General features: G+C 52.2%; 1 protein-coding gene and 1 long non-coding RNA gene across 4 annotated transcripts in view; one reads left to right on the top strand and one right to left on the bottom strand.

Annotated features, from left to right (window-relative positions):
* ZDHHC7 (zinc finger DHHC-type palmitoyltransferase 7) overlaps positions 1-18,719 on the top strand; it is a 30,622-nt gene that overhangs the window by 6,888 nt on the left and 5,015 nt on the right. For both annotated transcript variants that reach the window (XM_032611888.1, XM_032611889.1), the window contains exons 2-3: positions 9,274-9,359; positions 12,211-12,532. In XM_032611888.1, coding sequence (XP_032467779.1) covers positions 12,218-12,532 — 315 coding nt within the window. In that variant the 5' untranslated portion in view covers positions 9,274-9,359; positions 12,211-12,217. The remainder of the gene's footprint in view (positions 1-9,273; positions 9,360-12,210; positions 12,533-18,719) is intronic.
* LOC116743470 overlaps positions 7,716-18,719 on the bottom strand; it is a 41,226-nt gene continuing 30,222 nt past the window's right edge. Inside the window, exons 4-5 of one of the 2 annotated variants that reach the window (XR_004346783.1) lie at positions 10,491-11,256; positions 7,716-9,012 (exon numbers count right to left, since the gene is read on the bottom strand). This is a non-coding gene — a long non-coding RNA (uncharacterized LOC116743470). Of the gene's footprint in view, positions 9,013-10,490; positions 11,257-15,728; positions 16,492-18,719 lie in introns of those variants that run through there. The other variant, XR_004346784.1, reaches the window with a different exon arrangement.

The raw sequence follows: 18,719 nt of genomic DNA, 5'->3' as shown, positions 1-18,719 counted from the left end.
TGACCCTCCCGTGGAGTTGTTGAGTAACGGATTGGAGACACCCAGTAACGCATCATTCGTTTGGGAGTTTCCCACGGGCATCTTTTCTAACTACATGGGACTGAGATCCCGTGAGATTATTTAGAGAGCATGTAGCTAAAGAGGACAACCCAGGACCCAGCCCAGGTACCACCACAGTTCGATGTCTGTGGAGGAGAAGGACCTGGCAGGAGGCTGAAGAGTGGCTGCCGGGATGGGGAAAAGCCCAGTGTCGTCCCCTCCCCACCCCCGTGAGATTGGCTTTCCTCTCCCAGAGCCTTGGCTCCTTGTGTGTTTCTCAGTTCGCCCTGTTTTGTTTTAGTTTGAAAGACCTTTCTGGAAAGGTTACATACGTTTACTGTTCCCAGTGTGGACAGTGTGCCAGCACATTATTGAGACCTGGCTTTTGTTCACTTATTCCATTGGTTTTTTCCCTTAAAGTTTAATATTCTGTTCTTCAGATTCAGTAATTTGAGAAGAAAATACTGGTTCATGTGGCATACATTACTGGTCTGGTTTGAAAGCACAAACTAAATCTTTCATGACTGCAGATTGATGGAAAGAACATACAAGAACATAATTGCAGTGGCACTGAAGGCACTGAATATGCACTGGAGCCAAGGCACTGGGGTAGGCTGTCTAAATGCTCCATTCTTTTTTCTTTTTTTTTTTGCGGTACGCGGGCCTCTCACTGTTGTGGCCTCTCCCGTTGTGGAGCGCAGGCTCAGCGGCCATGGCTCACGGGCCCAGCCGCTCCGCGGCATGTGGGATCCTCCCAGACCGGAGCACGAACCTGTGTCCCCTGCATCGGCAGGCAGGCTCTCAACCATTGCGCCACCAGGGAAGCCCAAGAAAGTTGTTGTTTTTTTTTAAACTAAAAAGAAAATATTTTTTTTCTCCTCTGAATTCTTAAAATTCCACCTTACAGGCTTATTTTTTGGTCATAATTATGTATCTTACATCATACTAAGTTGAGAGAATATCAAGAAATTGAAGGAATGAAATTAGACTAAATGATGACAAATGTACCATTGAAGAGGATAAATCACACACACACACACACACACACACACACACACACACACACACCTCTGCCGACCTGGCTCCCTCGCACATCCTCCAGGCCTCAGGACCTCCAGTCCCTGCAGTTTCCTGTCACCTGGCTTCGCAGGCTGCTCCCCTTCGTCCTGCCCTCCATGCCGAACCCCCAACCCCCTGCAGGGCTTTGGGTCCAGGCTGGGCTTGTGGATGAAAGGCCTGGCTGTTGTGGCGTTTATTGGGAACCGGGGTTCCAGCGCTGTCCGGCCCAGGGTGCTGAGTTGCAGCTCTCTCTTGCCACCTCCCCTACCCGCCTTCCTTTTTCCAGTCTCAGTCGCCGTCCTCAGCTTTTCTCCACTTCCAGCGCCCACAGCCCACCTCCTGCCGCTCAGAACAGCGTGTGGGGTGGGATCTGCTTTAGCTCTGCGTCGTCCATCTTCTCTGTACCCTCTCCCCCACCCTCCCCCGCCTAGGGAAGAAGGGTCCCTCTGCTCTGTCAGCCCCTGCGTCTGCAGACTGGGACCCTTATTCTTTAAAAACAGAAAAAATGAGCCTATGTTGCTTTTGTAGTTGCAGGAAAAGCTCAAATAACCATAAAATGAGAAAGAAAAAAGCAATCATGCCAGGACCTCTTGGTTTATAGTGTCTTAATCTGATTGTTTAGTTGGCTTAACTAGGCATATCGTCTTCAGTCTCTTTTCGTTACATCTCTTTGGGGCTGTCCTAGGCTTTTTAAAAGTGTGGCCTGTTCAAACCGAGCAGCAGCGTGGTGGGATTTGTGTGGAGGTCCCAGACTAACTGGGGGTCTGGGGTGGCTCATCTGTAAAACAGGGAGACCAAGTCCTTCTTTAGGTTCATCATAGCTTTTCTTTTTTAAAAAAAATGTATTCGTTTTCTTTTATTTATTTTTATTTTTGGCTGCGTTGGGTCTTCGTTGCTTTCATTGCGCACGGGCTTAGTCACTCCGCAGCATGTTGGATCTTCCTGGACCAGGGCTCGAACCCATGTTCTCTGCATTGGCAGGCGGATTCTTAACCACTGCGCCACCAGGGAAGCCCCTATGATTTCTTTCCTTCTACTAACTTTGGGTTTTGTTTGTTCTTTCTTCGGTAGTTGCTTTAGGTATAAGTTTACGTTGTTTGAGATTTTTCTTGTTTCCTGAGGTAAAACTGTATTGCTATATAACCTTCCCTCTTAGAACTGCTTTTGCTGTGTCCCACAGGTTCTGGATCATCTTGTTTTTGTTGTCATTTATCTCTAGGTATTTTCTGAATTCCTCTCTGATATCGTCAGTGATCCATTGGTTGTTTAGTAACATATTGTTTAGCCTTCTTGTGTTTGTGTTTTTTACAGGTTTTTTTTCCGGAATTGATTTCTTTCTTTCTTTCTTTTTAATATTTATTGGGACTTCCCTGGTGGCGCAGTGGTTAAGAATCCGCTTGCCAATGCAGGGGACACAGGTTCAAGCCCTGGTCCGGGAAGATCCCACATGCCATGGAGCAGATAAGTCCGTGCACCACAACTACTGAGCCTGCACTCTAGAGCCCATGAGCCACAACTACTGGGCCCACGTGCCACAACTACTGAAGCCCACCCACCTAGAGCCCATGCTCCACAACAAAGAGAAGCCACCAAAGTGAGAAGCCCATGCACTGCAATGAAGAGTAGCCCCTGCTCGCCGCAACTAGAGAAAGCTCAAGCGCAGCAACGAAGACCCGACACAGCCAAAAATAAACAAATATTTATTTGTTTATTTATTTATAAATATTTATTTATTAGATTGCATCGGGTCCTTAGCTGTGGCATGCGGACTCTTAGTTGCAGCATGCACGTGGGATCTAGTTCCCGGACTAGGGATCGAACCTGGGTCTCCTGCATTGGGAGCGCAGAGTCTTAACCACTGCGCCACCAGGGAAGTCCCCCTAATTGATTTCTAATCTCACAGCACTGTGGTCGGAAAGATGCTTGATATGATTTCAGTTCTCTTAAATTTACTGAGGCTTGATTTGTGGCCCAAGGTATGATCTGTCCTGGAGAATGTTCCATGTGCACTTGAGAAGAAAGTGTATTTTGCTTCTTTTGTATGGAATGTTCTATAAATATCGATTAAGTCCATCTGGTTTCTTGGTCATTTAAGGCCTGTGTTTCCTTATTGATTTTCTATCTGAATGATCTGTCCATTGATGTAAGTGGGGTGTTAAATTTCCCCACTATTATTGTGTTACTGTCGATTTCTCCTTTTATGGCTGTTAGCATTTGCCTTATGTATTGAGGTGCTCCTATGTTGGGTGCATAGATGTTTACAATTGTTATGTCTTCTTCTTGGATGGATCCCTTGATCATTATGCAGTGTCCTTCTTTGTCTCTCGTAACAGTCTTTATTTTAAAGTCTATTTTGTCTGCTAAGAGTATTGCTACTCCAGCTTTCTTTTGATTTCCATTTGCATGGAATACGTTTTTCCTTCGCTTCACTTGCAGTCTGCACATGTCTCTGAGTCTGAAGTGGGTCTTTCGTAGACAGCATATATACGGGTCCTGTTTTTGTACCCATTACGAATCCCATTAAATTTTAGGTAATTATATGTATGTTCTTATTGCCATTTTGTCAATTATCTTGGCACGGAAGCACCTAGCCTACCGTCTCATCGTGACTTCTCTTTTGTCTTTGAATGGAGAATATCTTTTTTGGTAGCTTTCAGTCTTTTTTGTCAATGATTATTCAGCAGTTCGTTGTGATGTTGCTGTTTTCGTGAGAGGAGATGAGCTCGATCCTTCTACTCCACCATCTTTTCCAGAATTGAGGGGCTGCTGTTAGTTTGGACGCTTGCTGTCTGTTTCCTCAGCACCTGCTCGCTTTTATTCCCTTGATATGGGATGTGCAGGTGCAGCCGCCCTTGTGCGCTACTGGGATGGCGGGGGCAGCACTTGGTGCTGCTCGCAGGTCTCCTAGCGGTGGCCTGTGCCTGTCTCTGGAGGCCATGATGGTGGCAGCGACTCGCGCCCGCACCCAGAGCTCCTGTAGGCAGTGTCCTGTTGCCTGGGAGCGCTCGTAAGGAAAGAAGCTCTTATGGTGGTCCCTCCCCTCTCCTCGTGCACCCCTCAGTACGGCGCCTTGGCTCTCTGATAGGCCCCGGCTTCTTCCGAGCACACCCTCAGTTGCCACAGTCCAGCCTCTTCAGCTGTCTCCGTACCTCCCGCCCCGGGCCTCTCCCTGGGTCTGACCTCCGAAGCCTGAGCTTCAGCACTGATGGATGAGCGTCTGAGGCTGGGGAGCGCAGGCTGGCGGCGCCGACCTTCTGTGCAGGCTGCTCTCTGTGCTGCCCTCCGCAGACTGGTTCCTGTGCTCTCCTGCTAGGCTCCCACGCTCGCCGCCTGTCCAGGCTGATCTCCTCCACAGCTCCCTGCCTGGGGCGCAGGCCCCGTCTACATTCCTTTCTTTTTCTTTTTCCTTTTGTTCTACCTGGTTAGCTGGAGGTTTTCTTGCCCTTCGGGGAAGTCTGAGGTCTCGTGCCTGCGCTCAGGAGCTGTTCTGTGGGAGCCGTCCACGTGCAGGTGTGCTTTCCACGTTCCTGTGGGAGGAGGTGAGCGCCTCGTCCTACTTCTCCGCCATCTTGGTCCCGTCCTCTTGTTTTATTTATTATTATTTTTTTTTACTAATAAAGGTATTTATTGGAACAGTATGAAGGGTTTTATATAAAATGAAAACAAGGTATCACATCAATTAAATACTTGGACAAAGCAATCATTGGTTACACAAATTAAAATTCGTTGCAGAAGCCACGTTAATTCTATTTATTGGGAGCCAGTGAGGGTGAAGTCAGCTTACACAACAAATAGAATTCTGTCTTGTTGAGAGGTTCATCGTAGCTTTATTATTTTTTTTAATTAATTTATTTTTGGCTGCATTGGGTCTTCGTTGCTGCACACAGGCTTTCTCTAGTGGCAGAGAGCGGGGGCTGCTCACTGTGGTGGCTTCTCGTTGTGGAGCGCGGGCTCTAGAGTGCAGGCTCAGTAGTTGTGGCGCATGGGCTTAGTTGCTCCGCGGCATGTGGGATCTTCCCGGACCGGGGCTCGAACCTGTGTCTCCTGCACTGGCAGGCAGATTCCCAACCACTGCGCCACCAGGGAAGCCCCATTGTAGCTTTAAATGAGATAATACGTAAGAGGGGAAATTGAAAAATTGTTTTTCCTTCCAGCTACATATGTCCTTGACTTAACCACATTCAAACAAAGTTGCTTCTTTAGTTTGCTCACCACCCAGTCTGCAAGCTCTTGGCTCTTTACCGAAACTGCTGGGAGAAGGTCCCGGCCCCTTGGTGTGCTGTCTGCTCCAGCCAGCCTTCCTGCTCCCAGCCCCTGCTCGTCCCCTGCAGGCCCCGCTCCCCTGCCGGCCCTGCCTCTGTCAGCTCTGCTCTGGGGCATGGCAGCCGCCTCCCGGCTGCCCGTCTTCCTCCTTCCATCCTAATCTTAGTTTGTCACCAGTTATCTTTCTAAAACATTTGTCTGTTGACCAAAGTTCCAGTCTCCCTTTGCAGCAGAATGACGTACGGAATTTCAGGCTGCCTAGCTCGGCCTTCAGGGTGCTTTGTGCGGGGGGGCCCTGGCCTCCCCTTCCCTGCCTTCCCGCCCTCCCTCACGCTGAGCCCGGGGCCCTGCAGCCCGCGGGTTCCCCTTCCAGCCTCTGTGCCTCCCGCACTGTTCTCTCCTGTGCGATCTTGCCTGTCCTGTGGGCCCACTCCTGCTGCCGTCCTAACCGACACTTCCTCTGGACGGGATAAGCGATTGTCATCTCTCTCCGTCATCACCCTCTGCCTGCCACTGGCCGAGCACGTTGTTTACCAGGCTGGTCCCCGCCTCTCTCTCCCATGAGCCCTCGTGGGCTGAGGGCCTTTCCAAGGTCGGGCATCCTTGGGCCTCACGTGGAGTCTGCAGCTTGGAGGCCCCGCCCCCACGTTTGAATTCAGCACATCTCACGGCCTGTGTTTGCCTCACACGCTGCTTCTGTGCGTGAAGCAGAGATGTGCTTCTTCCTGTTTCTTACAGGTCAGCAGTGGGCGTGTGAATAGTAAACAGTGATGAGTGTAAGCAGTGTTTTAACGTACACGTGAATACCAGACTCTAGGGTAGACATTTCCTTTTATTGCAACAGTGAAAATCATTGGATCTTCATTCTTTTTTGTAGCAACTGGTCACCAAAGTATATTGATGTCTTTTGTTTACTTGTCTTCACTTTGTTTATGAGAAATGCATCTTCTGTTTATAGACACGGGGAAAAAAGTGAGGGGAAGAGCTTAAGACACTTGCCCGAAGATACTGTTAAAAGTAAACTGTGACAGGGTCTGGCTCGGAAGGCAGTGTCTGTAGGGAGAGAATGGGTTCAGCAGCACTTAGAACTTGGCTGTTACTACACCCTTTTACACCTGCACGTGTACCTGTGCTGGTTATTTTTTCTCCTGTTTATCTTTTAACTGAGGCATCGTTAACGTACAGTGAAATGCACAATTTTAAGTGTATAATTTTAACAGCTCATTGAATTTGGTTTGACACTGCGTGTGCCTGTGTAGCCTGCTGCCCTTTCCGTCAACTCAGAAAGTTACCTTGGGCTCTCCGTCATTCCCTCTTGTGCTCCAACCCCATTCTGATTTCTTTCAAAATAAATTAGCTTCGCCTGGTTCAGAGTGCCATGCAGATGGACTCCTACTGTACATATTCTTTGTGTTTTTCACTTAGCATGATTTTTTGAGATGTATCCACATGGTTGCATGTATCCGTCCGCAATCCCCCTTGTATGAATGTACTGTGGTTTGTTTATTCGTCTCCTGGTGAGGGGTGTTTGGGTTGTTCTGGGCTGGTGACTTAATGAATGCAGCAGCTGTGAACAGTTCTGTACATGTTTTGTGTTCATATTCACCTTGAGGTAAATACCTAGAAGTGGGATTGCCGAGGCACAGGACCGGTGTCGGTTTAACTCTGAGCAAGTGCCAGGCCGCTTTCCGACGTGGTTGCCATTTTGGTTATTTTTTAAAATATATAAAAGTAACTGGGGATTTGGTCTCATTGTAGAGATTCTGCTGTAGACCTGAGGACTGCGATGGGCAGTCCTGGGTTTTGCAAAGCCGGTTTTCTCTTAAAACAGTGCTAACATAAGCTCATTTGAAGATACTCAAAATGAATGTGAATGCAAAGTTGAAAGTATTATTAGGCATAATTAGGCATTACTGGTTCACGTTATTTGGCGTTTAAAGCTGTTGGCTACTGCACAGATACTTGAATAAAGTTACCATATATATATATATATATATATATATATATATATAAATGCCATATTTTAAAAGTCACCTCCGTTAGTTTAAGCAGCTTGTGGTTCACGGCCACATTTGTTACTGAAAGGTTCAGAGGGGACTCAGAGCCACAGATAGGCTAGGGAACCTTTGGTGTGCAGGGTGGCGGGGAGGCTGTCCAGGTCCTTGTGGAGGGAGGACGGGTCCTAAGGAGACTTGTAGGGTCGGGTGGGCAGGGGAGCCTGACGGCAGAGCTGGGCCCGGCGGAGGGGGCACTCCCCGTCAGGAAGCAGCGAGCAGCCTCCAGTTACTAGGAGGAGACCAGGGGAGCTTACCCTGCCCACCCCTCGACCCCCCCAGTCCCCTCACCCTCTTCCACGCCAGCCCCCTGGTGTCCTAGTCAGGGGTCTTGGTTTCAGAAAACAGACACCAACAGAGGGTTTGCTGAGAGAAACATGTTAACGTTGGAAGGATATCAGATGCAAAGAGAGTGGACAGGCTGCGAGGCACACGGGGCCGCCGGCCTGGATGGCAGTGGAGCTGTGCAGAGGAAGGACGTCTTGTTCGGGGGTGCCTTTGCCAGACCCGTTGTTTGGAAGATGGACCTCCTGGATTGGTCCTCTGATTTCATTTTATTTTCTCTCCTAAGGTCTTTGTCTTTGTCTTCTTTTTGCTTGTTTTTTAGTTGATTTACTGTAGTTGATTTATAGTGTTGTGTTAGTTTTAGGTGTACAGCAGCCTGATTCAGTTTTACATATATGTATATCTATTCTTTTCCAGATTCTTTCCCAGTATAGGTTATCATAAGGCACCGAATAGAGCTCCCTGTGCTATACAGGAGGTCCTTGTTGGTTAAATATTTTCTGTATAGTAGTGTGTATATGTTAACCCCAAACTCCAAGTTTATCCTTCCCCCCTTCCCCTTTGTTGTTTAGTTCTCCTTTCTGGGAAATTTCCCCATTCTCTCTTCCAATCTTGTTTGTAAGATTAAAAAATTCTACCATCATATTTTTATTTTTCAATAACTAGGAAGTTCTCAGAATGTTCCTCTTTGTCTCACAGATGGTCTCTTAATTCTTCTTAAGTTTTCTTCTCTGTGCATTATGCCTGCTCTAAATTCTGGTTTCTTTTTTTTCTGGGGCTCTTCCATGAGACCTGTTTGAGCTTTCTCCAGAACATCTGTTGGCTCTTGGTTCATATTTAAGGATGAGATGTACCAGGAGCGTCTGCTTGGAGCGTCTGCGTCCATGGTCCTTTGTCCTCTGGCGGCCCTGGTCTTAGAGAAACCTGGCAGCAATCTGACCTCTTTGGGGGGGGGGACACCCCACATCTCGGCGTTTTCCGGCCTCTTTTCTTGGGCCAGATGAGTGCTTCTAGGGAGGCTACGTCTGCTTGCCCACCCAGTGGGAGATGCTGCCAGGCTGGGATGCCCCTCACTCATTCCACCCGCTGCTTCGTGCACCGTGCCCCCTCCCCCGGGGCACCCTCCCACAGCGGGGCCTGGTGCACCTCTCACCTCTTTCTCTCTCGTCTTTTCTGTAATTCCTCTGCTGTGGCTGGTGAACGGTGAACAGTTGTTGCCTGTTGAAATGCAGGTTGACCAGATTTGGTCGGGATCATCCCTGGGTCTCTTTCTCAGGGATTTTGGCTTAGAGGTTTGTATTTAAGACCAGGGCTAAAGTAACAAGAGGGTAAAATGGACAGGTTTAAAATAAATTACTTAATTTTCAGGATTGTCAAGCAGTTTACTAGTCACGAAAACCTAGAGGAGTCATGATTTCATAGTTAGAGGTAGTTCTGAGTGACGGAACTTCAGGTGTGAAGCGTCACATTGGTTACTTGTGCTCCAGAAATTGATCATATGCACTGAGAAATAGTATATGTTCTTTGGTCATAAAATAAGTAACTTTTCTAATCAGATTTTATTATCTTTCAGATCCTACCACATAGGACAGTATGCACCTTAAGATCCTGAGGAAAAGACACAAAATGTTCAAGTAATGTCTAAAAGTAATTTGTGAGGTAAGTGTTTTCCTCTCTAACAGCTGACACTAACTTGCACGCCTTTGAAAAGGCAAATACCGGCAGTTCAGATGGTTAATGGTGACACGTAGATCTTTTTCTTCACCTATAGCCTTTGGGTTTGCTTACCACCCATGCTAAAAGGAGAGTGTGTCCCTGGAGGAAGATTCCATGAAGGGAATTGATCGGTTTTTAGCAGGTATTACAAGATGAGGGGAGTTCTCAAATGTAAACCACTGGAAGGGTTTTGCTCGAGTGGTTGTCCCTTAAATAATGGAGGTCTGCAATGTTGCTCTTAGCGTTCTGGGAAACGGGGCTTGATTTAACACGAGGATAAACAGCTCAGGTTTGGAGTGTAGACAGGATCCCATTAAAGTGGACATGAAAGTAGAAAAAGCGTCGGTCAGTGCACAGTGCTTTCGGGTTTTCTTCAGACGTGATCACACAGAGTATTCAGTCACCAGCGACGGCTACCAGCACAGAGTGAGGCTGTGCCCTCGCCCTGGCTGCGCACCGCCAATTGCCGTGCCATTTGCTCTTGTGTTCTCAGCATTTTTAGATTAGTTGAGCGTAAAGGAATTGTTTCTTCATTTCCTCCCCTCCCTTCCTGTTGCTTTAATGAAGTGTGAGTGCTGTGACTCAGCGGGAGGGGCCTGCACTTGACGACAGATAACCGAACGTGTGCAGCCTAACCCCGCCGTGTTCATCGGCTGCTTTCTTGCAAGTGAAGTGACTTTTGGGCACGAGATTGTTTTCCCTTTGCCTTCTAGTGGATTTTACAAATCCAGCTCTGAAGCACACGGGCGTGAGGCCTCAGTATCCTAACGTGCTTCTGGGAACGTCCCTTCCCGCCCACTGGGGTTGGTATGTGTGCGGTCACCCTTCCTCACGAATAGAGCTGCCACCTGCACCCCTCGGGGAGGCCTGGGGCTGCTGTCGCCAGTGCCTCAGCCGGGAAGGTTAATCGGGACTGGGTCAGGCGTCCAGAAGACTCGGGTCCTGCTTTCTAGGCAGAACTCGGGCTGCGCGCGCGTGCTCTGACAGGAAGCCAGCCTGTCTCTGGACACGTGGGCCCTGCGATTGCTCGCTGCCCAGCAGGCGGGCAGCCATCGCTCCTAGAAAGCGTCCTACCTGAGGAGTAGCCGTAGAGCAAGGGGATTCGTGTCAGGGGAGTTTCTCAGCTAAGGCTTTGATGAACATTTATGATTCACTGAAAAACTTCTGTGGCCGTCACTAGGCCTCTCTCTGGATCTGAGACGGGGACCAATTCACGTTGTCGCGTCTGCCTGTAAACAGATGCGCACTTGCCGTGAGCCCAGGGGCGTGCGGGCACCCGACGGGGAGCCCGGAGAGAAGACCCAGGCCTTTCCCACGAGGGCTGACAGCCAGCCCGGGGCTGAGACACGGACGCCCTCTCAAGGTAGGGAGTGCTGAGCGCGCTGCCCGCGGAGCTGCCGAGCCGTTCCTCCTCCCAGAGAGTCTCAGCCCCCTGACGGCATCAGGCTTTACAGTGGTGTAGACGGGACCGCGCTCCAGCACCCTCTCCAGATAGCCGTGTCTGACGTTCAGAGTCCCTTTGCAAAGTGCTCTTCAGAGGCACGAGGACGGCCTCTGCAGGATGGCTTGCTTGGCAGAGAGAAGCCTCGGGCGCTGCGCTGCAGGGCGGGTGGCCTCTGCGGAGGGAGGGGGCTCGGCACAGGCCTCGGCAGGAAGGCAGCCGTCGGGTCCAGTATGTGCTGGCTGAAGAACGGCTGCTTCGGGGCTGCCCAAATTCTTATCTTCAGTTTCTTCACTTCAGTCATTTTGAAGCTCTTGTTGTCTGATCTAAGAGCAGGCTGCGGGGAACAGTTTCACTGCTGTCTTGTACTAGTCAGTATCTTTGTATCAAGAGGGAAACCTGCAAAACATTTGCAGAAGGAGCTCTCATCAGCAGATTCGCTCATTCGGTAAATGTTCTCATCGTTCCCGTGCCCGGGTTACAGCTAAGGAAGGAAGTAATGCCAGGGTTCCCGAGCGGATGCTGTGTATCAGCTGTAGCAGACCCGACCCCAGGAGCATTCTTAGCCCTCCTCCCCCGCCACGCTGGGGAGACCACAGTCGCCTGCTCTGTGCTTGTTTGAAAGGAGCCGAGCCTGAGTGGAGAAAGCCCTCGGCTCGTTTGATGAAGTGCTGTCAGTGTTTCTCTATCCCCTGCACGAACAACAGGGCCATGGGAACTGACTCTGTTTCCCTTTCTTTCTTTATCGTGAGTATTTCTACTCATATCAGACACTGATGAGAGGAGGTTATAGGTTTAAAGAAGCAGCAAAATGTTTGCTAGGAGAAGTGTAAGTTTTCCTTTAGTTTCTGACCCTGTGTGTTCTCGGGTATTAGGAAATATGGGAGAGTTGTCGAAAGAACAGATAAGTGAAGGAAACTGTTAAAAGACTGAAAGAGGAAGGGCGTTCTAGAAACAGCACAGAGTTAAAGAAGACTGCCTCAGAAACATGGTCGCACGTTGTCACAGTTCAGACGAGGGAGAAGTGAGAGTGAAGAACTCAGCGAAACAGGGAAGAGTCAGGCGAGAACTGGGCTCTGTGGTCGTGGGCCGGGGTGGAAACGAGCAGTGAAAGAGCCCCTCGTCTGTCAGCCTCTCATCAGCTGCTGGCATGTGTGCGCTGCGGGCCGTCGGGCCTTGGCACCGTGGATGGGGCCGTGGTACCCCAGGCCTCGTCTCGCCCGGGCTTGGAGCCTGGGTGCCAAGGGTGTCTAGCTCCTGCCCCGCGTCATCCTTGTGCAGTGTGGCTGGGGCCAGCCGCAGGTAACCGTGTGTCCCCAGGAGCCTCACCAGCTGTGTCCCATGCCCCTCCAGGGAAACCATGCCGTCATCAGGACACCGGCTCCGGGATGTCGAACACCATCCTCTCCTGACCGAAAATGACAACTACGACTCTTCCTCCTCCTCTTCATCCGAGGCCGACGTGGCAGACAGGGTCTGGTTCATCCGCGACGGCTGTGGCATGATCTGTGCTGTCGTGACGTGGCTACTGGTCGTGTACGCGGACTTCGTGGTGACGTTTGTCATGCTGCTGCCTTCCAAAGACTTCTGGTACTCCGTGGTCAATGGAGTCGTTTTTAACTGCCTGGCGGTGCTTGCCCTGTCCTCTCACTTGAGGACCATGCTCACCGACCCCGTGAGTACCTGCCCTCTCGCTGGGGTTTTCGGCCGGGTCTGGGCTGGGGAGGCACCAGCGGCACCGGGCGGAGGGCCTCATGCTCCCGCAGCCTCGGGGTTCACGAGTTCCTGGATACAGGCTGGTGGCATTGTTTGTGGCTTCGCTGGAGAGAACCCAGCGCCCAGAGAGAGGTGATGTCATGGTATGTTCATGGAAAACATTACACTGAGCTGTTTATTCAGATGAAGAAAGTGTACTGAATAATGCCTGAAATCCTATTTTATTTTTTAATATTTATTTATTTATTTGGCTGTGCTGGGTCTTAGTCGCTGCACGTGGGATCTTTATTGCTGCTTGCAGGATCTTCGTTGCGGCCTGCGGGATCTTTTTAGTTGCGACATGCGGGATCTTTAGTTGTGGCATATGGGATCTAGCTCCCGGACCAGGGATCAAACCCACGCCCCCTGCATTGGGAGCCTTAGCCACTGGACCACCAGGGAAGTCCCCCTTTCTAGTTTAAATACTTTGTTTCTCTGAAGTATGGACTGATGTGGCATCTAGGTTTCACCACTTTACGAATCTTTCCAGTTGTCTTTTAATCACACGCAACTAATTTAACTTCTTTGGGCTGCAGGTTAGCTATTATCTTTAAGTTCGCTGTAGGAAGAGCCCTGGTCGTGTCAGCCATCTTCCTGCATGTTGAAAACGGGGCTGGGTCCATCGTTTGTAGGCGTTTCGGCGAGGAGGCCACCACGTCGGTGCCCAGGTGCCAGGCTGCGGTGTGCCCGGTGGGGCCGGGGGAGGGAGGGCTACCCGGCTGGGCCCCTCTCACCACAGTGCTTGTGTCTTCTGACCAGTGTAGGTCCCCTTCCCCGCGTGGTCCCGCTCCTGTTACAGCCCCTCTCCGGCGGGAAGAGGCCTCACAGCTCTTCAGGAAGCCCCGAGAGCCGGGGGTCGGGTAGCAGGTGTGTGCAGCGCGGCGGGCTCTGCTCCCGGCGGGCGTGTTCGCTTCACTTGTTTCGCTGCCAAGAAGCTGGATGGAAGCGCTGAGGGCTGGAGTGTGAGGTGGGGGAGGGTGTGAGTCCTGGATGCAAGCATTTTTTAATTGAAATTTAATTCACATTCCGCAAAATTCACCCTTTTGTTCGATGATTTTCGTGTATTCACATCACCGCAGTCATTTTAGACATTTTCATCACCCAAAAAAGAAACCCTGCCGCCCTTAGCCGTCACCGCCCCGACCCCCCAGGTCCCCCAGCGTCAGGCGACTGCTGATGTACTTTCTGTCTCTGGATTGGCCTGTTCTGGACAGATCACATAGATGGAATCATACGGGGATACATGGCCTTGACCTCTGGCTTCCTTCATCGGCGCGAGGTTCCTAGGGCTCATCCACACCGTGCACTGTCAGTGCTTCGTCCCTTTTCACGGCTGAAGACTGTTCCACTGTGGGGATGGGCCACGTTTTGTTTACAGCCATCATCAGTTGCTGGCCATCGGGGTTCTTGCCGCTTTCTGTTATGGACAGTTCTGCCGTGAGCCCTTGGGGACCAGGGTTGTGTGGACCCATGTATCGTTTCTCTTGGGTAGAGACCCAGGAGTGGAAGTACCGTGTCGTATGTTCACGCTGCGCTGAACTGCTGAGGGTGGTTTTTCGTGGCGGCTGCAGTGCCTTAGAGCCCCCCCAGCAGTGGACGGGTTCCTGCTTTTCCACCTCCTCAGGTGATGTTCATGTGTTTGATGAGAGCCATCCTGACGGCTGTGAGGTGGTACCCCATTGTGTTTTGATTTGCATTTCCCTGATGACTAATGATGCTGGGCTTCTCGGCCGTTTGTAGGTCTTTGGAGGACGGTCCGTTCACGTCCTCCGTCTTGACATCTCGCTGTCACTGCTTCCGCCATGCCACACGTCAGGACTCCAGCGGCAAGTTACAGAAACCACCGGGAGTCGGTGTGAATAGAACCAAGGGCACCCCGCGGGGTGTCAGGAGGCCCAGGGCAGGGGTGCGTCTGGCCGCGGGCAGGCGTTGGGACTGGGGTGGGGAAGCTCTCGGGAAGGAGGCAGGGGAGAGGCCGACTGAGCCCCCAGGCACCCCTGACCTTCCTGGCATCCTGGCCCTCTGCCGCCTAGTGAAGACGGTGGCCCCTCACACCAGAGGGAATTGGGAGCGTTGGGTTCCAGACGCGCAGTGTGGGGGAGACTGCGTGGCCAGCGGGGTCGGGTGTCTGCTCCGTCCTCTCATCGGGGCGGCTGCTTTCTCCTCTCTGCGGATCACCTTCAACACGGGGTCCAGTCTGGGCTGAACGAGAGCCGTCACGCCACCCGGGGTGAGGCCAGTTCTCTGCCGGACGTCCTTTTACTAAGCCATTAGGAACAGTCAGTCTTTGCCAGGATTGGCTCCGGCTTGGGTTGTTTCTTGAGAAGTTATTGGTACTTTGAGGGGGGAGCAGAAAGGAAGATGGGGTCTCTGACACGTGATGGACCAGGGAGCTGATCGAGCCCAAGGCGGCAAGCTCACCTCTGGAGGTGAGTCTCAGTGTCAGAAGCATGAGATTGTGCGAGGCCACCCGCTGCCCCGCTCCCGGAGCCTGCTCTCCTCTGTCCCCAGCCTTGTTCTACAGGCAGCAGCCTTGTCAGCTGGTGGTGCCGAGGGCCCACTAAGGCGCCTTTGTTCCGGGCGCCCTGGGACGCCTTTGGGCGTTCATTCACCCACCAGCACCTTGCGGAGGTGGGCGTACATCATGTCAGAAGGTGAGACCCGCAGCTGGCAAGAGGCAAAGCTGGGGTTTCAACAGTTATCCGTTGCCAAAGCCCTTGCTTTTTCGTTAACTTCTTACAGACATTTCATTATACACAGAAGTGGAGAGAAGAGGGTCATGAACCTTGCTTATCACCTCGTGGTCAATCTCGTGTCAGCGATATCCTCGCCTACTCCCTTTCCCTCCCCAGAATATTGGGAAGTACATCTCAGACATTATAAAACTTTATTTGTAAATAACCGTGTGTATCTTTAAAAAGGGCTCTTCTTTTTTTTTTAAATATAAATTTATTTATTCTCGGCTGCGTTACGTCTTCGTGGCTGCGCGCGGGCTTTCTCTAGTTGCGGCGAGCAGGGGCTACTCTTCGTTGCAGTGCACGGGCTTCTCATGGCGGTGGCTTCTCTTGTCGCGGAGCACGGGCTCTAGGCGCGTGGGCTTCAGTAGTTGTGGCTCGTGGGCTCAGTAGCTGTGGCGCGCGGACTCAGTTGCTCCGCGGCATGTGGGATCTTCCCGTCCAGGGCTCGACCCCTGCATCGGCAGGCGGATTCTTAACCACTGAGCCACCAGGGAAGTCCCAAAAGGGCTCTTCTTTATAAAAGCATGGCTACAACGCCAGTGGCTCGTGTGGAGCGGTTGAAGAATTCCTTACTATGTCCAGTGAGAGTCCACATCTCCTCAGTTGTCTCAGTCCTTTTATATTCTTTTGTTTGAATCAGGATCCAAATAAGATCTATCCTTTGTGACTGGTTGACGTGTCTCATTTTTCTCCTTCCACTCTGGGGTTTTCAGCTTATATCCCTGTACGTGGTTTAACGTGCTCCTCGTCCCCTGTGCTGACCATGGATTAGTAGGTAGACCTAGGGGAAGCGTCACGCTCCCGTGCCCCTAGGTCAGGTCCTGGGGATCCAGGATGCATGACAGGGAGGGAACCAGGGCGTCAAGATGGAAAGATATGGGGGGGAAATGTGCTTTGCAAATCATAACTTTCCTGGATATATGTATGCCGTGGTAGGGAGCACTCTTCCTAAGAGTGGGCACCTGGTTTCCTTCTCCAGGGCGGATCAGAGGTGGGTGGGTGCAGGTGTGAGACGTCGGGCGCTAGCAGCAGCAGCAGCAGCAGCAGCGAATGGAAAAGCTGTCAAGAGGACGCTGTGCCAAAGGGGAGCCGTCTGGGCCGTACTGGGGTAGGAGGCGTGGCTATGGCAGGGATCACAGTCCTGGCGAGACACAGATGAACCACGCAAGATGCGTCTTAGAAAAAACATGCCCTGAAAATGGTTCGAAGGGGAACGCGAGCTTGAGGAACGTGCCTCACCTGTTCGGAAGGTTTCTCTGATGGAGCGGAGGGGGGCCCACTGGTGCCGAGGAAGCAGGCACTCCTCTGGTGTGACCTGGTGAGACCCGGTGCTGAGCGGACCCCGGCCCGCCCTTCTGCTCCGCGTCTGGCCTGCGAGAGCACATCTCGGACTACGGAATCGAAGTGTAGATCACCAGCCGCGGGGACCTGGGTGAGTCATCGGGAGGCACTGTGGGAGACAGGGGCTGCCTGCCCAGGGCTCTGAGGCGCAAGAAGGACCAGAAAATGCCTTCATCTCCACGCGGGCTGGTTGTTACGTGTTATCTGACGTGTCTCCCCCTCGAGATGCACACCTGTCCTCCGTGAGCAGTCGCGGGAGCGCTAACCAGCGGGCGGCGTGGGTGCCGTGCTCCGCAGAAGTGTGTCAGGTCACGTGTTTTACTGTGGAAGCAGCGTGTGTGTGGCTAAACCTGGTCCGTTCCATCGTCTTATGAAACGTGTGACCCGAGCTGTCACCAGGAGCGGCTGTACAAGGTGGGAGCTCCTGAAGTCAGAACAGTGCCACGGGGCCAGCGGTAGGCGTGGGGCGGGCTGGGGTCCTGGCTTGGTTGAGGGACCAGAAAGACTCCAGAGGGTGTTGGGAAAATTGAGTAAAATGCTGGACCTGACCTTCTGATGTGAATTCGCAAAAATGAGCCTTTAAACCCTGAACTTTTTTTTACACTGTAGATTAAGGAGACAGGAGGCATGTTAAGGCCAGGATCTTGACCACAGCAGCTTCCCTGTGTTAGGATGGGGGACTGACCTGTGCCCATCTGGAGGGCAGTCAGCTGCAGGGGAGGGTCGGGCAGTGAACCTTCCCATTTTGCCTGCAGCCCTTCCTGTACTGCCCCCCCGAACCCGGGGCATGTTGTGGGACCTCACTCCTGCTGGTGACAGGGCCGCCTGTCGGGCTCCCCGGGGGCCTTGGAGCCAGTGGTCCTGGGTCTCCACACGTGCCTGCTGGGTTTTGCAGACGTGGGTTTCGGCCCTGGTCCTGCAGAGGTTGGCTCGGGCAGCCAGACAGTGAGCTTTCAAGAGCTCCAGCGCAGCTCCTGCTGCCAGCGGTGTGCCTGCCGTCTCCCCGTGCCCTCCTGTCACTGCACCCCCGTCTCCCCGTGCCCTCCTGTCACTGCACCCCCGTCTCCCCGTGCCCTCCTGTCACTGCGCCCCCGTCTCCCCGTGCCCTCCTGTCACTGCGCCCCCGTCTCCCCGTGCTCTCCTGTCACTGCGCCCCTTCTCCCCGTGCCCTGCGCCCCCATCTCCCCATGCCTTGTCACTGCGCCCCCGTCTCCCCGTGCTCTCCTGTCACTGCGCCCCTGCTCTACTCCTCCCTCCCAGTGGGGCTCCTTCTCCAGAAACATGCATTTCTGTGTGAAGGACAGGCTCCATGGGGAGGACAGGCTCCATGGGGCACAGAAACGGGGTCCTGGCCTTCTTCCCAGTCCACAGGCCATGGTGCCCAGAATGATCTTCCAAACGTGATTTCCACTGCCTGTCTCCACTGCCCAGAGAACAGTTCCTCCCCCTCTGTAGCCTACTCGGGCCCAGAGTGGGCCCACTGCCCTCCACTCAAGCCCACTGCCCTCCCGTGTGTGGGGCTGTCCGGCTCTTGCTCCCATTTCCAGATTCTTCGTCCCTCTCAAGCTCCCCTAGTGCTCAGGGCTCCTGCAGACACACTCTTACAGCCCCGCTGTTCCTGCCCCTGGGGCCGGACGCCTGGGGGAGGGGGGGGCTTGGGGCTTGTGTGTGACCGCTCCTGATTAGTTTGGCAACTTCAAACTCACAAGATAAAGTCCTTTTTGAGGTTGCTTTGTTCAGCACCCCCCTGTTGCAGCTGATAGGAAACCTGTGCATCAGGAGGTGTGCGCAGGGCCAGCACCCTGGGGACACCAGCTGCCCTGGGGCTGGAGTGGCTTCGCAAACACACCTCACCTCTGGCACGTCCTGCATGAAGTTTGAAAAGCCCAGGTGACTCGCCTTATGAAGGATGATGCACTCTATATTTTGAATTCGTATTAAAGCACGTTATTTTTCATGAAAAATAAAACTTCTGGTCCTGCCTGAGTAATAGTTATTTTTCATATTAATATAAGTGGCAGCTACAGC

This window comes from Phocoena sinus, chromosome 19, assembly GCF_008692025.1.
Source record: "Phocoena sinus isolate mPhoSin1 chromosome 19, mPhoSin1.pri, whole genome shotgun sequence".
NCBI lineage: Eukaryota > Metazoa > Chordata > Mammalia > Artiodactyla > Phocoenidae > Phocoena > Phocoena sinus.
The sequence above is the reverse complement of the archived record's forward strand: the minus strand, read 5'-3'. Positions and strand labels throughout refer to the sequence as shown.